Source organism: Electrona antarctica, assembly GCF_951216825.1.
Source record: "Electrona antarctica genome assembly, chromosome: 4".
NCBI lineage: Eukaryota > Metazoa > Chordata > Actinopteri > Myctophiformes > Myctophidae > Electrona > Electrona antarctica.
In genome coordinates this window covers 26,153,241-26,172,314 of record NC_136809.1, presented here as the reverse complement: position 1 = coordinate 26,172,314, position 19,074 = coordinate 26,153,241, and the positions used below count along the sequence as shown (strand labels likewise).

Below are 19,074 nucleotides of genomic sequence, written 5' to 3'. Positions count from 1 at the left end.
CATCAAAGCTTCAGTCTCTGTCCCTCTGCTTACATTCTCCAGCTCCAGCCAAATGCTAAACACATGTGGATGGCTTTCTGTGTTTGGTCTGAAACGGCCGAACACGATACGGCAGCATTTGAGTTAATCTTTCTTCCTCGATGAAGCCGAATGGTGTGTTTACACTAGAGCCTGTGTGTGTGTGTGTGTGTGTGTGTGTGTGCAGTGCATGTGTGTGAGCAGAATGTCCACAGATGCAGAACTCACTGTTCCCTACTCAAAGCCAGAGCTGTGCAGTGTGTGTGTGTGTGTGTGTGTGTGTGTGTGCGCGTGTGTGTCAACGTGATGGAGGAGAAGAGCGGTGCTCAGACCTAATGAATCCATCTGCATTCAAGGGGTGTTTCTTCCTCCCGTACGCGTCGCAGACAGGAGCAAACGACCAGCGACCCAGGAGCCAGTCCAGCTGCAGAGGGAGATCTCTCTCTCTCTCGATCCGTCTCTCTCTCTCTCTGCTTCAAAAGCAGACTAACATTAAGGGGGGGAAACAGATTAGTATTAAATGCAGGGATGTTGGGATCGATTTTGCCAGACAGAAATAAGGAACAGTTCCCAAGTGGGGGCTGAAAGTTAACCCTAACCCTAACCCTGACACTGCCCTGCAGCAGTTCAGTCTCTTTCCCAATTCTGCCCATCATTGAGGCCTAAGAACACCCAGTACCCCAATATTGACCCACAGGATAAGGATTACAGTATGGCACGAGTGGCAGGGCGTGAGTTACTGACGGTCCAGTGTCTTTGTGACCCGCTGGCATCTATCAAACACCCAAAATGGAAAATGTCTGGGAGTACCCACCTAGGGGAGGGAGAGACAGGCTGGTTAAGACCTGTCTTTATAACATGCCAAAAGGACAACTTAGTGGAGTTTGGGAGACCTCTAGTGGTTAAGAGGGGCTAATGTATTGTATATTAAAGCCAATTCTGGTCATATCTTTCTTGAAGGAGAGCAGGCACCTCATGTTTTTTCTTTTTACAGCTTTGGCGATAGAGGACTGCTGAGAGAGAAAGACAGCATGACAGATACACGTGACAGATAGTTGTGGCACGATTCTATCCTGCACTAGTCGAGGTACACAGGCAGAACTGAATCGACTGACTATACCATCCCTATCCCTATTCCAACTAAACTGAATGAAGATGCAGCCGTATGCCAGAAATTAAAGCAACTGAAAACCCAATCCTTGTCAGAGGATTTCTGTCTTGCCTCCACAAATGACTATCAATAAAACATTTCAAATGCATCTGCATGTAAAACATGAAAACATCCTCTAAAACAAACAAGCACATCCCATGAGATGTGCAGGGGCAACAATAATCACTTTAATGTCAATGTGATTGCCATATCACAACAGCAATAATCACAAAGAAACTAGACGATAAATGCCAAAGGGTCCAAAAGACACATACTCTCAACAAACACATATCTGGTCACTATTTTAAAAAGATTTAATGAAGTCAAATAAATCAGGGTATGCTGACTGAAGGCAACCATGACAAGCAGCAAGGAAATCTCCCCCATGGGCTCATTGGGCTGCTCACCCCATCTCCACTGTCTACAAACAATTTGCATCTCAGACGCAAATTACTTATGGGCAGCAATAATCATATCAATGATATGTACACAAAAATATTAATTTAATAATGTATTCCATTCCAACAACAAGCAAACACAAGTCTGTTCAGTTAATTAAAAGCATACATAAAGAATGCATAAAAGCTTGTGCCAGCCATTAAATCAGGACACAAAAAACCCTAGAATTCAACCATTTGTATATGTTTACTTTATTTCTTTGCTTGCAACCCTGCCAGAACATATCAAGACCCATATTTTGGGTATCAACCGACTGGTTAACCAACACAGTCAAAATTGTTGTGTACAGTTATGACTGTACAGTATGTGTTGCTCAAACATAGAGGACAGAGATCCATCAAATCTGTCACACATGTTCACATTTTGTCAGGAAAGGAAAAAGACCTTAGCAGCTCCTTCCGCTGAGCCTGGATGGCCAGTTTCTATTGGGTTATACCAGTACTTTAAAGGTACATTCAGTGATTTCACTTAATTCAACTATCACTTATTTTTTCTTATTTTTTGGATAATCCTCCCTACTATAAAGTGTGCTGACCATATAAGGAGTTCCTCCCTGTCCCCAGTGAGCCCCTGGGGTCAAAAAACCCTAGTTTCGGTTTGGGCTTTGGGTGGCAAAGCTTTCATCCAATCAGGATGAGAGGTGCCTTCCTCCAATCATGATCGAGTGTGGCTGGCATTGGTGCGCGTGCTGTTGGTCTGTTGTACTTCCCCCACTGTAGAGCGTGTGCATGTGCACATCTTGTTACCGGGTGGACCGGGTTTTTTTCCAAATCACCCAAATCACTGAATGCTCCTTTAAATATCTTTAAAATGCCTGTCTCGGAAAACAATCAAGTTGAAATATTTATATTGTATATAATATCACAAGCCCAGCCATTATTTGCCCTGGGTGAGAGGAGTTGAGGACAGGGGGCAATATGCTTGCGCTATTTGGTCAACTGCCATCTTCGCTAAGTGTTAGGCTACAGCTGACCTGCAATAGCGAAACCCATATCTTTCGTAGGGTTTAAACGGCAGCTGACAAAACAGCACAGCTAAAGTGCAACTGCAATCTGCACTGGCACCGCAAAGGCCAAGGGCTACTAAGGAATTTGCCAAGTACAAAAGTTGGCCACCAAACACGGTTGCTGGGGAAGGTTTGGTTTAATTCATGGCTGAGGAGACACTGGAGTTTACCTGCTCACGTGAAGCATGGCAGCAATACACCTTCAGTGTTCCAGCTCTCCCCACACTGTCTGGGAATACCAGTGGGACCATTTTCTGCGTTGCCAGTAAATGTTAATCTATTAATTTAAAGTGTTGATCAAATAATATTTTATTTCTAGTTGTCTTTGTGAATTAAGGCTATGGGTATGTAATAGTATGGGCATGTTTGTCGTTGCCCTCATATTATCCATCCTCGGGCAGGCAGCATCGGTCCTTGCCTATGTCTGCTCTATAGGTTGAAGGTAGACCTTTTATTAGTCCCGCACAGGAAATTCGGTTTCAGCTTCACCCAGCTGATGGCTGCTCAGAGGGTCGTGAAGAGCGCCCGGGGGAAGCCGTTATGGTTCAGGAACACTTCAACATGTATAGGGGGCAGACAGGGGGGGAAACCAGGGGACAAACTGATTACCAGATGGCCTCTCTATCCACTAAGATACTGTATGGCCATGGCCTCTCTATCCACTAAGATACTGTATGGCCATGGCCTCTCTATCCACTAAGATACTGTATGGCCATGGCCTCTCTATCCACTAAGATACTGTATGGCCATGGCCTCTCTATCCACTAAGATACTGTATGGCCATGGCCTCTCTATCCACTAAGATACTGTATGGCCATGCCACAATTGGATTGTGGGGTTGCAGATACTTCTTGGGCAACGACAAATACCTGGCTGATCCCTGGTCTATATAAAATATTCTATATAAATATGAAATGCTTAATATTTAACATTTGCGTGTCAATTGATAAGATTCTTATTCATATGAAATGACATCTTCGTCTGCAGTATATTGTCTAATATTGAATGTTCCCCTGCAGTATGTGAGAACTGAATACTGGCCAATGATATGTCCTTTCCTTATATTTAGAGTAAACAAGTTGGATTCAGTCTTTGTGCTAACGGGATTCTTTGAATCTATCATCTCATCTCAAATTTGGATTTAAAATAAAAGGATGAAGCCTCGTACGGCTTCAAACAAGCAACAGTACTGGTTTCTGGTCCGTTCATATCCACTGGGTCCGACTAAGGCTTGTACAGTATTTTAATTTCATTAACACACTAATGAGGGCCAAAAGATGTTGAATTCGCCCTTCGGAGAACTTGGCAGTACAGCAAGGGGCACCGATCCAACGCCAGGCACCAGTAGGTCCCTCACTCTTCAGAAGTGCAGTGGTCCCTGTGCCAACGACGAGGATGCCGACAGCCCTTGGGAGGGGGCTCCCTTGGGTGTGACAGTCCAAACTATGATGATGACGATGAAGAAGACGAGAAGGCTTTGAGCAGCAGGTCAGCGGCCAGTCCAGGGGAGATATCTCCCCTGGTGACCCTGTCCTCCAGGTGGGGCAGCTCTCCTCTGACAGCCGGGTGGTTCTGGAAGTGCTGCAGGACGCTCTCCTGGATCAGACTCCACATCCAGACTTTGTGCTGGGCCCTGCGGTGACGCTGCAGGTCCCCGCTGTCCAGCATTTTGTCCCGAAACGACTCCATCTTCGCCCAGAGCTCGGGGATGCCCTCCCCGGTTTGAGAGGACACTCGCACCACCTGGTGTGGTGGGGATATAGTATAATGCAATTTAATGGGTAATATGGCCATGGAAAAAAAATGATGTTAACCTGGGTATTATGGATTACATTTAAGAATGCACCTTACTGTAAGTTACACATGGTGCATGGTGACTTGAATTGAGTTAAAGCTTCATGAACAATTACAATTCGATGGGATAGAATAATGGCTGCAAGCAGAGTTGAACTTGGGTAAATGTCTGTTACTGTCATTTAGTCTCGTCAACTAGAGGTACTTTGATGATGTCGACACTCAACAGCAGTCGGCTGTGCTTTCTGCTACACAGTCCCATATCCCGGAATAAAATGAAGAATGCCCTCTTGGGTTTGACTTTGATGGCAACATGAAATAAATCCTAATTTGAGATTTAAAAAAAGGCTGCCCTCAGGACAATTAAATCACTCGGCTTAATGCATTACACTGAGACATGGAGCTAGAGGCACAGCTAGATCTCGCAGCATAGTGCTGTCTAAGGCAGCACTGTCTTGAGTAGACATATTGAAATGTAATTATTTTGGCTGAATAGAATTGTAGTTTTTAACAATTTCATTAAACAACAAGGCCACCCCAAAATAATTCTGGTGACATTTATTCTGTGTTTAACAGAAGACATTATGCTGAAGAAAATTAAGTCCTCAGACGTGACGGCCAGAGGGGCTTCTCTTTGACTCTGTAACATTTTGATCAAACACTCATTGTTTTGGCATATACATGACTTGAAAGAGACAAGCGACTTGGTTTCATAAAAATATAATTCCAACCAAATGTACTTTACCTAAGCTTCCAAAAACATTATGATCAAATTAAGGATGGATGAAATCGAAAGAGGAAGCAGATTAACAAACAACAGTGAAAAGACAGAGAAAGGGAGCTCAGCATTAGACATAATCAATAGGCACGGCAACAAAGTTAAGATAACAAAATGGAGCGTAAGAGAGGAAGACAGAGAAGAGAAGAAAGAGCGATGGGGGCTTATTTAGAAATTGTGTTAGGCCTAATAGAGCGAGGAAGGGCAACCAGTTAAGAGTAGGGATGGAGAAAGAAGAGACTAGAAGAAACAGAAACAAGATGGGAACAAGAGTGCAATACAGAGCATGAGAGAGAGAGAGAGAGAGAGAGAGAGAGAGAGAGAGAGAGAGAGAGAGATCGGGCTTTTATTCAGAGTGTGTGGGCTTCTAATCAGGAAAATGCATGACACAGCAGCAGCATTCAGAGCAGTGGTGGTGGTGAGGGGTTGGATGGGTTGGAGCTAGGGGACTGGGGGAGGGGAGGGTGGTCGCTGCTTGGCCGCCTGCCAGGTGGGCAGATGCTGCATTGGACCAGGGAGACAAAGGGACAAGGCCAGCGAGGCGAGTGAGCGGGGGAGGGAGGGAGGCAGGCGTGAGGAGACACTGCAGTACTGATTCTGTGAGGCTATGACATCATCATCCCCCCCGGATCAGCTGACCTCTCCATGGGTCGTCTTGTTGGGGTCGGTTAACAGTGTGTGCGGGTGTGCGCACGCGCATATACAGTATGCTTTTTTTCTTCTTTTAAGGACAGACTCATTTGAGTACAGGCCAGCATGTACAGTACGATGCCAAACTCAGTTGAGATGTCAACTGACAACGCTTTCAATCTTCTCAATCAATTCGAATCTTATCATTTTACGGTTTAGTTATAACCTCCAACCCTCCACCTGCGCCTCAAGGTTTCACACACACACACACACACACACACACACACACACACACACACACACACACACACACACACACACACACACACACACACACACACACACACACACACACACACACACACACACACACACACACACACACACACACACACACACACACACACACTGTATAAACATAAAGACTCCCTTTCCCCATCTTTTACACATTCTCTCTTTCTATCTCTCAATCTAGCTGCTTTCACACATGTATCGTAACCATGAACTTATCTAGACATTAGCCAGAGGGGCTGTATGTGAAAATGCAAATGTACCAATCAAATAGACCAGACATGCAACAAACTTGACACTGCCAACTCCCGAGTCAAAAATGTATTGGGCTGAAAATATCACTTATTTTCGTAGCAATTATTGTTCTACGGATTCCTTTTTCATTTAATCGAATAATCAAGAAGCATTGGGATTTATAATTTGTTTTATTTTCTATATATCAATGAATTGACACGAAACAGATTTTTATAATTGAATAAATCGATTAGTCTGACTACTTAAATGGTAAATGGTGCATTTATATAGCGCCTTTATCCAAGGCGCTTTACATAGATTGTGCATTACATTCACCCATTCATACACCGATGGCAGCTGAAACCATGCAAGGCACCAACCAGCACATCAGGAGCAATTAGGGGTTCAGTGTCTTGCTCAAGCACACTTCGACACTGGGGGATCCCGGGTTCGAACTGGCAACCTTGCGGTTACCATCCGGCCACTCTACACCTGAGCCACCGCCGGCCCTTAAAGGGATCAGACTTCTTAAAGGGATAGTTCAATCCAAAATGACTATCAATTACACACCCCATGGAGACTTTAATTCATTCATTCATATTATTTAGTTTTTGTTGCATTCCTAAGCCAATAATTTGATGACCAGCAGTGGTTCCCTATGGAGACACAAATAGTCTCATTTGTGTCTCCATAGGGAACCACTGCCACCCATAACCCGGTCATCAAATTATTGGCTTAGAAATGTGACAATTGATAGCGTGTGCATAAAGATAACGAAAATAGCAGATTGACATGCTCACAATGGGTAACAATGCGATGCATTGTGAGCTTGTAGATCTGCTATTGAAAATTACAGTTTGATTACCTATGGGGTGCATACACAGCAGCTCACTGTCAGAATTCACAACATTCAAGTGGCTGTATTGATTGCCTTTTTATGGGACGGGAGCAAAGCCGGAAGAAAACAGGAGAGACAACATTCTGGAACTGTCTCAGAATTTGACATTTGCTTGCAGAGGAGCCAAGGAGGGAGCCAAGGAGAGAGCTTCTTGGACATAAGTGGATCCTTAGCGGGCAATTTATGACGTATGAACTGAAATAGCTATTGGATACTGCAGCCGACTACCTCCTCAGGCTATGGGATCTAAACTCTACACTTTTCGGTAGATGGGAATGGGATCCCAAAGTCAAAGCAACCGGGGACTGTGAAAAGATGACACACACACACACACACACACACACACACACACACACACACACACACACACACACACACACACACACACACACACACACACACACACACACACACACACACACACACACACACACACACACACACACACACACACACACACACACACACACACACACACACACACACACACACACACACACACACCCCTACCTTTGGTTTCCAGGTCATGGATTTTTTCCTGAGCAGTTTGAGAGCGCTGGTGTACTCGGCATGGATCCGACGTGCTGGCACCAGCAGGTCTCCATCAGACTTGGTCACCACCACCAGGTCAGCCATCTCTATGATGCCCCGCTTGATGCCCTGCGGGACCAGTAGAGGGCTCGGTCAGTTCATGTTACTCTAGTGTTGTACACACATCTCATGTCTAGAGACTCCTAATCTGATTGAGGGCACTGTGAATGAAGTGAAACAGATTGTGAGTTTATTAGATGGAAGGTTAGAGAGCTACTGTTTACTATAGTATGTCTGCTTACAGAGATGACAAAATGCCTCCTGAGATTGACGTCACTGGTCAGTTTTCCCGCGATCTTGATGATTGGGCCGATTGACAGCCAATGACATGCTTCCAAATTTGTTCGCTCAAAACTATTCTTGAATCTATTTCTGCAATTTGGCACCATTGGATCAATCATTGTGAAACTTTGCACTCACACTCCCTCTGTCCAAGATTTGTCACGTCAGCTCATGGTGACGGTGTGTGAGGCTGTTTCATATTTTGAGCTATGACTCTTAGAACCGTTGTACAATCCAAATCTTGGATCATAACGCTACTAGTACTACCCATATTCCGGCATTTTTTCAAAACAGTTTTTGTCTTAATGTTTTGTCCAAAACTCTCACAAATCGGTACACATAATCTATGGCGTATTGTGATCAAGGTGTATCAGAATTTTCAGATTCCATTACAATTGACTTTTTTTTATGATGCAGATAAGAGTTCCCTGATAGTGAGATGGTTTTAATATTCTACAGAATGTAGTCACTCTTTTGTCGAGTCTCATTCTTAATTAAGACTCGACCTACTGTATATCAACTCACTCCATATAAGACAACTCGACCCCGCATGGCACAGTGATAAAGTCCCTGAACAACCACCACGGAGGTTGTGGGTTCGAATTCACTGTGGTGCATCCGGCTTTGTTGAGCATCTATGTGAACACAATTGGCCAGTGTTCGGAGGAGGAAAGCCAGGCGGGGAGGGTGATACTGGTTATTGCTCTCCTACCTACGGGCTTGGGCGGCACCTGTCAGCAGGGAGTGTTGTGGCGGGAGGAGTAGGACCCTACAGTTGGGGCTCCTCGCAGGCAGGCTAGGTGAGTCAGTAGGATACAACAGTGCAAACAAAGAGGTAGGAGCACACACCAATAGTGGGGAGGTGCTGACCGTGGGAGACACAACTTGAAAAAAGGAAAAAAAGACAGCTCGTAGTCACGATGCAAAAAACCTTTATTATACCAACGTTTCGGCAACAGAATGCCTTCTTCACAGTGACAACACAAATGTGGGTATAGGGAGGAATTCATTGGCATAACTACATTGGCCAACTGCCATCAGATTCTATAATGCAAATGCATAAGAACTGTCTCCCCCAATGCATATGGTCCTATGGTGGTTCTGGTCTTATGTGTTTATGTCCACCTGTGTCTGTTGTCCAGCGGTTTTATTTAATCATGCTGCTGTGCTGCTGCTGTAACGCCTCAATTTCCCTTTGGGGATTAATTGCGACTGCAGGTCGCAGTTGCTATGCAAACGTGCAGGAAGCCTGTAACGTTCAAGGCTGTCACGCTTCCGTCACACGCTCTTCATGTAATGCTTTGTCACGCTCTTCAGGTAATGCTGCACACACACAACACACAGGCGACACACACACACACACACACACGCCGGCGATTCTTTTGTTTCTGTACATTTCGAGAAGTTTATTTGTACGGAGGCAACCCCCAAAGTGACAGGAGCGCAACTTTTTCATATTGCGTCAAATAATAACCGTGTTCCAAAAATAAACAAATGATCGCGGTGGTTTGACTCATATGGATATAAAAAATCAACTGACTGAGAGAAAACGTTGCTGCCGTCGAATTATTAACAATTTCGCTATAAACAGACTGTATCAAATATCACTGACTGGCTGTTGTGACGATACAGAGACACCTCCCTGACAATATCGCAGAGACAGTTTATTTATTTTTGGACCACAATGCTTATATGAGACAATTTCAAATGAAACTTCTACAGCCCTGGACCAGGGGATGAGCGAGTGACATCAGGACTTTGGTAGAGATTTCACCGTCCGTCCGCTCCGCTGTAGTGCTGACATAATGAAGTGTCTCAGCCCTGCGGTCGCTCCTCGCCTTTAAGGCGTCTTACTGGTAAAGTATATCTCATCTCACCTCAAAAGGGGGTGAAAATGTATTTGCTACTCTAAATAAAAATAAAGGACAATTCAAAGCTCATCATAGTAGTGAAATGTAGTGAAATGCTTGTGGCTGCAAGAGTCAATACTTTTCAAGCTGTTCTCCGGAACTTAATGCATAGATTCACGTGTCGCTTGGATGAGTCTGTGAATAGCATCATCGTCAGTATAAATAACCCTGTCAAAAGTTGCACTAGATACTCCTCTAGCCTTAGAAAACATTGGCTTAAAAGCCTTTATTTATAACTGTCACAGATGCCTGTCTCCATGTACATTTGGACTGTTTTTTTATTGGATGTATATTGTATTTTGTGTTTTGTATGTTTCTCTATGGACCCTGAGTCTGCAATAAAGGCATTCATTCATGCATTCATTCATTCATTGCCAGCCATTATTGTTGATGCGTTTGCTGAATGTCAACTATTAGAACTCTTTGACAGAAAGATCTTCCTCATCAGGTCAGGCTGTGTGGGACCACTTCAAGCCGTCTATGAATGTGTGTGTGTGTGTCTGTGTCTGTGTGTGTGTGTGTGTGTGTGTGTGTGTGTGTGTGTGTGTGTGTGTGTCTGTCTCCAAAGCTAATCTCGCAAAACACTGTACTTACTGATCAGTGACAAACTTTGTATGCACACTGCAAGTAGGCCACAGACATACCACCACTATTTTTCACCTTGTAAACTTTTAGAAAATATTTAATTTTATAATTGTATAATTGAAGTCAATGGGGCTCATATCTGATTTGAGTCAAATTGAGTCCATTGTGAATCATGGATGGCCACATGAAATTTGAGATGCACATTGGAGCCACACGTTCCCCATGTGGATCGCTAAGAATGTTTGATGCTTTAAAAATATCTGTACGCCCAATGGAGTATAATAAGTATCTTGTATAGAGTAATTAATTCCATTTTGTACGTGTGGAAGCTAAATTATGTGTGCAAAACCACTAGACTGAGTGACCCCCCACTTAACCTGGAAAATGTGTTACAGAAGAACTCAAGTATAGATGTATATAGTTGCCTAGATACAGGTAGAAGTCACTTGTACGTTAAAGGAATATAAAGATAATATGACAGCTTGAAACCATAACTGAACAAACATTGATTTTACAATAGAAATTGGGGGCCCAGAGATAGAAATGCCATTAAATGGGGGTCTGTAGACTAATGCATGTCAAACTGGGGGTCCTTGAAATTAAACAGGTTGAGAATCACTGCTAGAGCCGTAAAAATCTTCTCTTATAGGGTCCCTGGAATATCTTTTCAAATAGTCCGCAGGCTAATTAGTGTCAATTTGGGGGTCATTGACATGAAAAAGTTTGAGAACCCCTGAGTTAAACTGTCTTTTATTGAAAAGCTATGAGAGTATTGAGTAGCACACTGACTGGACCCATACATACCCAATTACTGTCAGTCGCTCTAGAGATTCACAAAGGTTTTAGTCCGTGACGAGAAGAAAAAAGAGAGAAATTAGACGTTTGCCTGGGACCCAAATTAGTGAAAATAGCAGATCTACAAGCTCTGCAATTTTCACTACTTCTTAAACATTTGTTTTCTAATTTAGGGAATTCCTTAAAAATATGTTATTTCTTCATGAAATTACTAAAAAATGTAATTGAATTGTTATTAATGAATGAAAATCTTTGTTTTTTGGGAATGTTTTTGAGGATGTTTTGAAAAAATAATTAAAAACAAAATGTATAAAGTGTCTGGAAAACAGTGCCAATGGTTCTCAAAGTGGGACAATCTGGGTTCCTTGAGGGGGTTCCAAATGGACTCATAAAGGTCTGTTATGGCCGGGTCCTTTAGGTTTGAGAACCACTGCTCTAGAATGAGAGCTAATGGAATCTGGCTGGCATGTCACTGTTTTTCACTGACCTGGAGTTCGTCGCCACCTGCTGGTGGTATAAGGAGAACAAACATGTCCACCATGTCAGCCACTGCAAACTCTGACTGACCCACACCTGGAAAACACAAGCCATGGCTTCAGGCTCACCGGTGCTTAGGAGGACAACGTAATACTGTGATGTTGGCAGCGTGCTCATTATTCTTCATCACAGCATTTCATCTCGCTGACATTTGTTATATTTGTTGTTCCTTAGTCTCTTGAGACAGACTGTTGACTCCTATCCGTCAAAAGCACTGTTTTTCCTATTACTTTTGATGATGCGTTCTCAGATTGGTTACTATATGCCCACTGTCTTGATCATTTCCCACACTTTATTCTTTAAAGGACTACAGCATCCATTTTCAACCTTATCTTACTATAATTGGTCCTCACCAATAATGCTCATGCTATTTTTGAAAATTTGAGAAAATGTGGTGCAAATCTTATAAGAAAGAATATATATTCTTTCAGAGCAAACGTTTTTAACTCAAATCTAAGCTTCTGGGGGCTCCCTGGAACAACATATTTTCAGATGGGGTTCGGCGGCCAATTACATATATTTAAAACATAGGGTTTTTCAGAAAACGGTCAGGATTTGGAAGACATTATAGAATCGAGCTCAGGTCTAAATGGGTTAAGCATCCATTGAACGTCTCTTACGTATTCTCTGAATATTGTGCCTGTTGTGCGAGCCCATGCTTTATGCAATCCAAGCAACCGCTGGAGGTACCAGGTCTTACTCTTACCTACAGTCTCTACAAGAACGATGTCATATCCGGCCCCCTCACAGAGGACGATGGCCTCGTTTGTGGTTCTGGTGACGCCGCCTAAAGTTCCAGAGGTAGGGGACGGTCTGATAAAAGCATTCATGTCCCTGGACAGCTCTGTCATACGAGTTTTATCACCCATCAGAGAGCCTGGATGGAGAAGAGTGATTTATATAGCATATCAATCAAGTAAGCAAAATGGCATTCCAAAATGTATTTAATTGCAGTGTTATTCCATACATTAAGTGCACTGTATCTACCTACAGTAGGACTCTAGAATACATTATTTACAAATCCTTGCGTTTGTATGTGAAGAAAAAGTGTGAAGTGAGGGGTGCCATGTCATGGCCCCCATGACATGGAACATAAAAAAAGGGAGGCATGCTTAAAACAAAGATTAAAAAGTCCATAGACTTGCTGCCACATGACATCTCAATGAAAAGCCAGGTGTTGGGAGGGCCCCTCAAAAAGGAGCAAATTTGGCACAAATTGTGCCCAAAATGCAAAAGAGAGACTGGTACATATGATCTGGAGCTGTCCATTAATCAGACATTTGTTGGAGGAAGTGAAGGAAGAGATCTGTAAAATGATGGGTTATCATCATGTGAGAAATATACGAAACAATGTTAAACTGATTAGAATACTTCTGTATATTGCGAGAAAGAGCATTCTCAAGGTTTGGGTTGCTAGAGATCCACCCTCATTAGCAGACTGGTATGAAACCGTGGTAAGGATAATACCCTTAGAAAAGCTTACATATGTCATACATGACTATTATCAAGGCTTTGTAAAGGTTTGGCAACCACTCATAAATGTAGGAGACACTTTTGGTATTGTCGTTTGTTATGTGTGATGTTCCGATATAATGTACTGTGATCTGAACCTAATAAATTACATAAATGTATGCTGCTGCAGAAGCCTCTGCATAATCTGTGTCAGAGGATCTACAGCAGGGAAGATAGAGTTAGACACATGTCTCTATCTCTAGACAGGCTCCACTCCTCATCTATAAACTGTATGCCTGATAATTGGCCATCAACGCATTTTGCAGTGCAATTTTGTCCATAGGCTGTGCTGGTCTAAGTGCAAACTTGCTTGTATCTACCGTATCATATCGACCTCCACTGTGACAGGCGTCATCAGCTTCATACGTATTGGTCTTGCAGCTCACCGTCTTCATATTGGAAATCCACCTTTGATTCGCTCTTCTTCATTCATCATTTTTCGGCCGCGGTCGAAATCATGGATTTCACAATGACACGCCAGACTTCCCGGTCCTTCTATTGCAGACCTGGGCATTATTCGGCCCGGGGGCCAAATACGGCCCTTTGGCTGACTCTGACTGGCCTGTGAAAGGTCACTTGGAAATTAGAAAGCAAAACGTACTTTCAAATTTTACCTAAAAGGCACGTGAAATTCATTGTGCGTTAAAAAACCATACAACAGCTACAGTCTAGTGTCAAATAATCTATGTAAAAAAACTAAGTGCAAGTTAAAACTATCATCTCTAAACTAAAACTACTGAAAAGTGCAAGATCTCAGTGCAAATATGCAGAAAGTCTTAGACATATGACCAAATAGCCCAGGCCTTGTAGTGTTCAGTGTCTATTCATAAGTCTGATGGCGGAAAGGAAGAATGTGTTCCATAGTCTCTGTGTGCGGCTGGTGAGGCTGAGGAACCGGTTGCCTGGCCACGGCCACTTAGATGGTTCAAACAGGCTGTGGCTGGGATGATACACATCTTTAACAATCCGTTTCGCCTTGGCCACGCATCGGCTTTCGTATATATTCCCTGGAGGGAGCCAGGGAGGGAAGCCCACCTCCAATTATACGCTGGGCTGCTTTCACTACCCTCTATAGTGCCTTCTGCTGGCGGACAGTGCAGCTCCCGTACCACACGATGGTTCCACCCGTTAGGATGCTCTCGATGGTGCAGTTATAGAACGACCTCAGGATACGGGGGCTGACTTTGAACTTTTTCAAGCGCCGTAAGCAGTACAGGCGTTGTTGTGCCTTTTTCACCACATAAGTGGTGTGTTTGGCCTACTTAAGGTCCTCATCAATGTGTGTGCCAAGGAACTTGAACTCACTGATGCGCTCCACTGCAACTCCATTGATGTAGATTGGTGTGTGTTCGCTCCTCTGTCTCCTGAAATCCACAATTAGCTCCTTGGTCTTTCCAGCGTTGAGAGCTAGGTTGTTCTCCCGACACCATAGCGCCAGTTTATTGACCTCGTCTCTGTAGGCCGTCTCGCTGGCATCTGTGATCATCCCCATGAGTGTGGTGTCATCGGCATACTTAATGATGATATTGCAGCCGTGTGTGGTGACACAGTCATGTGTGTACAAGGAGTACAAGAGGGAGCTGAGCACACAGCTTTGGGGTGCACCAGTGTTGAGGGTCATTGGGTCGGATGTTATGTTCCCCATCCGCACCACCTGAGCACGGTTCGACAAGTAGTCCAGTATCCACCTGCACATGGTTGGGTGCAGGCCTAGGTCTCTGAGCTTAATGTCCAGTCTTGCAGGGACAATTGTGTTGAAGGCGGAGCTGAAGTCCACAAACAGCATCCGCACATACCTGTTGTTGCTCCCTCTCTTGTCCAAGTGAGTGAGGGTGGTGTGGAGAGCCATGGCCACTGCGTCATCGGTAGATCTGTTTTTCCGGTATGCAAACTGGCATGGATCCAGTGTAGCGGGCAGGACTGAGCAGATGTAATCTCTCACTAGTTATAGTTTATATGTATAGTGTCATTATATAGATATGTTCTAGTCACGGTCTTAGCTTACGCATGTTTCGCGATAAATGCATTTTGTTACATATGTGATGTATTCCCATGCTTTTTGTTCTTGCCTATTGTAAGTCGCTCTGGATTAAGAGCGTCTGCTAAATGCCTAAATTGTAAATTGTAACTAGTCTCTCAAAACACTTGCTGACAATTGGTGTTAAGGCAACAGGTCTCCAGTCATTGTAGCATGATGTATTCGTACGCTTGGGTACCGGTACAATGGTGGACCTTTTGAAGCCAGCAGGAACCTCAGCTTGGGAGAGGGAGAGATTGAAGATGTCTGGTCTGTGAACACACCAGCCAGCTGATGTGCACAGACTTTAAGGACACGACCTGGAATGCCATCAGGGCCTGCAGCTTTGCGGTTGTTCACTCGCATGAAGGCCTTACGCACATCAGCCCCTGAGATGGATAATGGGCTGGCCTCCTGCGGTATCGCAGGCTCTGGTGGACTGGTGTTGGTGCCCTCTGTCTCAAACCGGGCAAAGAAGATATTCAGCTCATTGGGGAGGGGGCTCATCACTTCTTGGGGGCTCTTGGGGGCTCATCACTTCTAGTGACATCCCTCCCTCACCCACCTTGACTTTGTGTGAGTGTCACTATCAACTGCTTTGGTCTATAAGGTTTCAGCCTGGAAACCAGACAAAGCTGACAGTACAAAGTAAACAGGCTATGCAGTGATATCAGGCGCTGCACATGGTCAATATCCCATTAAATATCTATATTTATGTCTGATGTGCATTTCCAATTTATTTTCTTTTTTTCCATTGTTTGTTTTCTGTTCCTTGCTAAATGATCTGTCCTTCATTCCTTGTTTGTCTTAATGGTCAATATGCCATTATATATCTTGTGCATTTGTCCCTGATGTGCATTTCCCATTTCCTTTCTTCATAGTTTTGTGTTCCTTGCTACATCTGTCCTTCATTTCCGCTTTGTCTTAATCGTCCAATATATGCATTAAAAACTGCTCGTACAAGAAATATTGTGGAAAAAGAAATAGTCTGTGCATTACTGTAAGAGTGCTACTCTGTATACCTGGAAAGCATTATAAGGAATTGCTTCATCACATATAGGTTCTGAACAAGAAAAAGACTAAGACGCCAGAAACCACGCTGGGCAAGACCTACGCTGTAGAGTGCATTGCTGGAATTTGGCAGAAGTCGCAGGATTTTCCTCCTGCGACTTAAAGTCCCACTCAAGTCCCACTCAAGGAAATGACGTTGAAATTACGTTGACACTTTACAAAGTGTTGTGATTGGTCAAATAATATCATATCCGTGTGAAATACATGTGACGGATGTTCAGGCCGGACTCTTCGCAGATGAGTAAGGCTGGGACCGAGGTTAGCCAGAAACACATCATCATGTATTTCAAGCAATCAATTCAAAGTACAATCCTTCCCATAAAGACAATATTGATCTTTGCCACTGAAAATATCCAATGAACATACAATTGCCAATGACAACATTAACATCATGTTGATGACGATGTGGGAACTGGGAAGTACCTCCTGTGGTGCAGGAGGAGGGGTCGACAGCCAGCACTGACACTTTGTGTCCTTGTCCCGTCAACATCTTCCCCAGCACCTCGATGAAAGAAGACTTCCCTGCTCCCGGTGGGCCGGACAGACCTGGAACAAACAGTCAGCACAGCACACAGCTCAAACTAAATGCACAGCCGAGTGAGCCATGTATAAAAATACATGTTAAGGAGTTCCCCCAAAAAAGGACTTATTTTATATCAATTACACACCGCATGAAGCCTTGGAGTCCTTTTTTTGTTTTTGTCCCATTCCTATGCCAATTATTTGATGACCAGCAGAGCCTCCGGTAGGAGACTGCCGAGTCTCCTATTGACCATTGACCCAGTCGTCAATTATTGGCTCAGGAATGCGACAAAAACAAAACAATCTCCATGAATTCGAGGCTTCGTGGGGTGTGGAATTGATAGAAAATAAGTCATGTTGTGTGTCTCTTTAACAAGAGACAGAAAACAAAACAAAACCACATCAAAGACCTACAGACCTACTCTGAAGGCCAGCGGCTTCCCTTGGTTCCTCTGTTCCTGTTCCTTCCGGTAGGAGAGCACTCTCTGCAGCAACACCTGAGACAGCTCCTTCTTCCTGGGGTGCTGGGTCTCCACCAGAGTGATGGACTCGGCCAGGGAAGCCCGCTGACCGCTTATCAGTCCTTCATAAAGTTTATTCAACAGCCTCTTTTCAGGCGCGCTCAGGTCTTGTATGTGTTGGCTAAGAGCCGCCTCCACCCCTCCACCAGCAGACCTCCTGTGCTGCCAGCTGTGCCCGCTGCGGTGGCAACAGGCGAGGAGGAGGCATCGGGTCTTGTTAGTCGAAGGGGATGACAGGTGCTTATATTGATAAGACACGTGGCGGAGGAGAGCAAATCCAGTCGGCCCCATTTATAACACACAGGTCGCCTATAGGAGAATTGTGGCGTGAAACCCCAGTGTGGTTCAGGAAGGCAGTGAATTACAACATGAATGCATAGTGTAATAATAATAATAATTATTATTATTATTATTATTATTATACAATTATTTTAACTTTCTAAGTAACTAATGTTGATACGTTTCATCTGGAGACTCGTGCTGACAGTATTATTTAATAGAACATGTTGGTAAAGTGCTAACCAGTCATGTGTTGACATAAGTGCAGGTTACAGACTGCTGTAAATTACACACACACACACACACACACACACACACACACACACACACACACAAACTGTCTTCACTGGCTAAAGCACATGCACTCACTGACACTTTACCTAACTGCGTCAAATCCACTTCTAGCGTTGTCTATCTTCGGATATCGTGTGAATCTAAACTACATCTTAATTAAAACGTTTTAATAAGCACATCTATCTGTTCTGATTGGATTCACGTTGACCTCCCTCCCACCATCGAATTGTTGTTGTCTCCCACTTTTTGCTCCTTTCACTTCCTACTTCCTGTGACGTAGGGGTTCGCCCATACTCTATGGGTTCGCCCCTTGCCGTCGTGATGCCAGCGTGATACATGCACATCCCCTCGAAATCTGACAACATATTGTGTTCATTTCATAGGATTTTATATTTTTTATATAAATAAATTACATGAATAGTCAATCACTTGGGCTTGGGGGGACTTTATTTTTCCATCAGGAAAAACACCAGGACACGATAGTCGTGTTGCCCACTCTTCCCAGTAGGTGGCAGCAAATATCTTTTTCTTTTCCTTCCCAACTTCAAGTACAAGGATGTTTGGAATTACAAACTAGAAAAAGTGCCCTTCTGGGCACAGGTCTCCACCAGGAGGATAGGACTGTGTGAGATGTTTGGCAAAATGTTTAGGATTAATATAAACATGTTTTTGAGGCATTTTGTTCCAAAAATGTGTTTTGCAAAAATCAACCTGTTGGTGGCGCTATAACAGGCCAATGTGAAAAGGGTGGGATATATTCCTCAGCCTAGTAAGAAAATGTGTGAAAGATTTCACGTAAATTGCATGCTGCGTTCATGATTTGAGGCTTTTGTTCAAAACGGGGCAATCTTGCAAACTGTGAAAGCTAATTATAGCCAATTAGGATGGAATATGAAATAT

At 43.8% G+C, this 19,074-nt stretch overlaps 1 protein-coding gene across 3 annotated transcripts; it reads right to left on the bottom strand.

Moving 5' to 3' along the window:
* Positions 1 to 1,334: 1,334 nt before the first annotated feature.
* mmaa (metabolism of cobalamin associated A) lies at positions 1,335 to 18,411 on the bottom strand. Of its 3 annotated transcripts, none has more exons than XR_013789869.1 (8): positions 18,261 to 18,411; positions 17,499 to 17,910; positions 16,982 to 17,104; positions 12,665 to 12,835; positions 11,909 to 11,994; positions 7,769 to 7,918; positions 3,421 to 4,376; positions 1,335 to 3,250 (listed from the first exon to the last, which is right to left on the bottom strand). XR_013789869.1 is itself a non-coding variant. In XM_079499304.1 (7 exons), exons 2-7 carry the CDS (start codon positions 17,890 to 17,892, stop codon positions 4,077 to 4,079), a joined length of 1,224 nt encoding a protein of 407 aa, XP_079355430.1. In that variant the 5' UTR covers positions 17,893 to 17,910; positions 18,261 to 18,411; the 3' UTR covers positions 1,335 to 4,076. The 3 variants fall into 3 exon arrangements, 1 of the variants encoding a protein (XP_079355430.1); XR_013789870.1 differs by having other exon boundaries at positions 1,335 to 3,286; positions 3,457 to 4,376; XM_079499304.1 differs by having other exon boundaries at positions 1,335 to 4,376.
* Between the last annotated feature and the right edge of the window lie 663 nt (positions 18,412 to 19,074).